Source organism: Marmota marmota, unplaced genomic scaffold (assembly GCF_001458135.2).
Source record: "Marmota marmota marmota unplaced genomic scaffold, marMar, whole genome shotgun sequence".
NCBI lineage: Eukaryota > Metazoa > Chordata > Mammalia > Rodentia > Sciuridae > Marmota > Marmota marmota.
The window spans coordinates 40,148,712-40,153,014 of NW_025999842.1; the positions used below are offsets into that span (position 1 = coordinate 40,148,712).

Here is a 4,303-nt window from a genome sequence, read left to right on the forward strand (position 1 = left end):
TTTTTTTTTTTTTTTTTTTTTTTTTGAGATAGGGTCTTGTGAAATTGCTGAAGCTTACTTTAATTTGGGGGTGATCCTGCCTCGGTCTTCTGAAGCAGCTGGAATTATAGGTCTGTGCCACCGTGGCTGGCAGGTTTTCATCTTTTTAAAAAAACATAGGAATTTTAGTTGGGCTTAGCAATTATTGAAGAGATCTTTAGAACTGATTTTTGATGAATAGAAAGTATAATTTGAAGTTGTTAGAGAAGATGTTCACAAATTCTGTTACTTTGTACAGTTTATTGTTTTGACTAGGAATGTACTTCCTTTATCTTGCATTTATACCAAATTGTTTTTTAACCTTTGCTTTTGGTTGAATACAAAGGTAAATCAAGTTCAAATTTTAAATTGGATAAGGCAGAATTCCATTTTGATTCTTGTAGTCTAAAGATTTATAGCACATCTTGAATATGAGTGGTTAGGCTGATGGGGTTGAATTTTTCTATTACCATGTGTGATGAGAATGTAGCCTGACTGGGTTTTTAATATTTTCAGAGTTATGGCCTATCTAATTTAAAGTCTGAAGAATTATGAGTTTGTGAACTAGGAAATTGAGTATACATTTCAGGGTTTGGATGATTTGTATCAGGGATTGGCATACTTCTTCTTAAAGACCACCTAGTAAATTTTTTCACTCTGCAAGCTATATGTTCTTTGTCACAACTACACTATATTAAAGTTGTAGTGCAAAAGCAGATTAAAAACAGTATTTAAAAGAATGTAAGACTGTGTTTCAGGAAAACTTTATTAAATAGGCACTGTGCTGAATTTGGCATTTGGCCCATCATTTGCCTGGGCTTTATGAGTAAAATATTCTGTTGACCAGCTCAGCTGTTTCAGTAAATATGATCATATTATTGAATGTGACTGTGTTATAGACCTTAAGTTGAATGTATCCATATTATATATTAAGTTTGTCAGTGTGTTTTACTGTTTATTTTTGGACATTTGAGTTATTCTTGGATCATCCTATCCTCTTTATTCTAAAAGCCAATAACTTGAATGCAATTTTCAGAAATAGCATTAAACAACAAGTTGCCTTTTGTTTAATAGTATGAAAGAATTAAATTTGAGAGTAACTGTTCATTATGTTTCTGAATTCAGATTGTTTTCAAATAATAAGCATATCAGCTATCATTGCCCTGGTCATGACAAGGGTTATATGACACAGATTATAACATTCTATTAATCAGGAAAGCCTCTACTTTTCACTATGGCAATCTAAGTGGTACACACTAATGAGTAAGAATTTACATGGGACATGAAACCCATTTATCATCCTGGTTCTGATGTTTTAGAATAACAGTGGCATCCTTGGAAAATACCTATTTTAGAAGGCATAAAATGTAATATTGTATTAATGTTTATGTAAAATCTTGGAAAGGCTTAGTAGTTTTTATCTTGGAACCATTATCTTTTCTGGATCCTGAAAACTTGTACTGCTTTATTTTATGAATATAAGGGAGAATATAGGAATTATTATATAGATGTTTGTTACGCTATCTATAATTAACCAGCATGCAAAAATATGGGACTTGTGGATACCTGAGACTTGCAGCTATTCAAAAAAATTTATGAACTTCTGCATCTGAGTTTGAACATCATTGAAAAGATCCCTGAAGAACTTCGACAACATTAAAGATTTGTTTCTCTATTATAAGTACATATAAGAAGAGAGGACAGTGTAGTTGAAAAAAGTGATTGAAATGACAGAAAAGAACTCAAGACACAAAAAGGACAAGAAGAAACATCTCAACTTTGAGGCTTCCAAGTATAGGGATATTTATAAGGATGTCACCATGTCATCATGAACTGTTCCAAATATGTTTAATTTGTACTTAAAATTGTTTATAAGAGAAATGTGATATAGTTTAGTCAAAGTCATTTAAAATGAATTTAATTGCTTAAATGTTCTTTCAACTAGCATTTGAAACCACTTCTCTTTGATTCATTCCTATTTTTTATCCTTGAGAGCATCTGTCTGTTCTGCTATTGAAATGTCCTCCCCTTTTTATACTTATCATCATAGTTCAGGTTTTTTTTTTTTTTTTCTCACTGTCTTGATGACAAGTTTTCTTGCTACATCTATTCCCAATCTTTCCTCTCTTCCTCTCTCTGTTTTTCTTTATATTCTCCTTTTCCACTTATTTCAGATAGTATGTCAGTATTTACATATTGTATCAATTTTTAATTTTTTGATACTTTTCAGGAATATGTAAAATATGAAATAAGTGTTCTTACCTTTTTTTCCCCCCCTTTCAGTCTGAGAATAAAGGATTAGAAGCTACCAAGAACAATGTAGTTCAACCAGTTTCAGAAGAAGGAAGAAAATCTAAGTCTAAACCAGGTGGGTATAGAGATATTTATAGTTTGTGTAGTTTAGTAGAAACTAATGCAAGCCTTGAAAAGTCTTGTTGTAATAACACACTGGAAGATTCTAGCATATAGAAAAAATTGAATTGGTGAGGTAATAGTTCTTAAGGTCTTCTCTCTCTCTTTTTTTTTTTTCCTATTTAACTTTAGGAGACCTGAAATAACTTTCTTTCTTAATTGTTGAATAAGACTAACTTTTATGACTTGCATATTTAAAATTTTACACAAAGTATCATGTCATGTGTTTGGCTATAAATTTTTTTTTTTTTTTAATCTTTATAGACAAGCAGCTTATCCAGTACACTGCCTTTCCACTTCTTGCATTCCTCGATGGGAATCCTGCTTCTGCTGTTGAACAGGGGAGTGCAACAGCATCATCAGAAGTTATGTCCTCTGTAGATAAACCCATAGAAGTCGATGAGCTTTTGGATAGCAGCCTGGACCCAGAACCAACTCAAAGTAAGCTTGTTCGCCTGGAGCCATTGACTGAAGCTGAAGCTAGTGAAGCTACACTGTTTTATTTATGTGAACTTGCTCCTGCACCTCTGGATAGTGACATGCCACTTTTAGATAGCTAAATCCTAAGAAGTGGACTCAACATGTATATATTCATCAAAATGATGAACTATTTATTTTAAAGTATCATTTGGTACTTTTCTTTTGTAAATTGCTTTGTTTTGTTTAATCAGATACTGTGGAATAAAAGCACCTTTTGCTTTTCTCACTAACCATACACTCTCGCAAAGCTTTGAAATGTTACTCAGCTGCCTAGATATACACAAAATTCAGTGCACATTATTGGCAAATCTTTAAGTTGGATTCAGATGGCCATTTTTCTCCAGTTGTAATTTGGATTTCATTTTACAGATATGACCATTAACAACAGTTATTTTTGTTTTACTTGTTTGATGGTGTCTGTCTGCGTTTGAGCGTAAGTCACTAGAACTAATGATAGAACTTCTAAAGCTTTCTCTGTTCCAATTATTTTTATTAAATATTTTTCACTTGGCTTATTTTTAAAACTGGGAACATAAAGTGCCTGTATCTTGTAAAACTTCATTTGTCTCTCTTGGTTCGAAGAAGTTCATTTATGTTTGGAGTTCATTCATGTTCAACAGGAAGTACAAAGTGTACACAAATACTCACAGATATGGTTCCAGCTCCATATACATAGAAAGAATGTGGGGATGAGTTGGGAGTCTCATCCACTTAGTTGGACTAGTTTTAAGTAAGTTTTCTGGTTTTGTGTTTTTTTGAACCATACTATTTAGTAAAATAAATAATAATGAATGTTGAGTACTGGTATTTGTTATGTGTCTTCTTTGGAGGTAATACCCACATGAAAGGAAGAAGGTGACTTTAAACTGTATGTATTGTCCATTATTATCTAATGTAACACCAAGATCTTTGCCTTGTCTGATGAAGTAGGTTGTATATTGCAGTAACAATAGAATATAGTGTTTCTAAATTTAATGTTTTAAAAGTTTTACTTTGTTTAAAGATAACACCAACTTGCTTTCCATGTTTCGAATAAAGAACCGAGAGATCTTACATGCCTCTCCTCCTTGTAGCTAAAGAAAGAAAATTATCAGGGGCTAACACTAGAGCCTTGTAATTTTTGCTCTTAAAGAAGACAGGAGAAATAATTAAATGACTTCCTCTGTTCCAAACAGGTGCTTACAAGAATTTGAGATATCTAAGCCTAGGGTACTTTACCACTTGAAGAACTCTACCTTTAAGGCAGAGTGCTGGAAGCACTACAGTTAATATCTGTATATAGGGCTATTCAATGAAAGATTTAAGGAAGACCTTTTTTCCATTGACCCTATTGTATCTTTCAAATTTTTATTTTCTATCAAGATTCAAAGTGAGGCTTACTCTAGTGGGCAAA

General features: G+C 32.5%; 1 protein-coding gene across 2 annotated transcripts in view; it reads left to right on the forward strand.

The window, feature by feature from the left end:
- The window catches only part of Hsf2 (heat shock transcription factor 2), a 34,910-nt gene extending 31,202 nt beyond the window's left edge, over positions 1-3,708 (forward strand). For both annotated transcript variants that reach the window (XM_015500828.2, XM_048796449.1), the window contains 2 exons: positions 2,302-2,386; positions 2,695-3,708. In XM_015500828.2, coding sequence (XP_015356314.1) covers positions 2,302-2,386; positions 2,695-2,990 — 381 coding nt within the window. In that variant the 3' untranslated portion in view covers positions 2,991-3,708. The remainder of the gene's footprint in view (positions 1-2,301; positions 2,387-2,694) is intronic.
- The last annotated feature ends 595 nt before the right edge of the window (positions 3,709-4,303 follow it).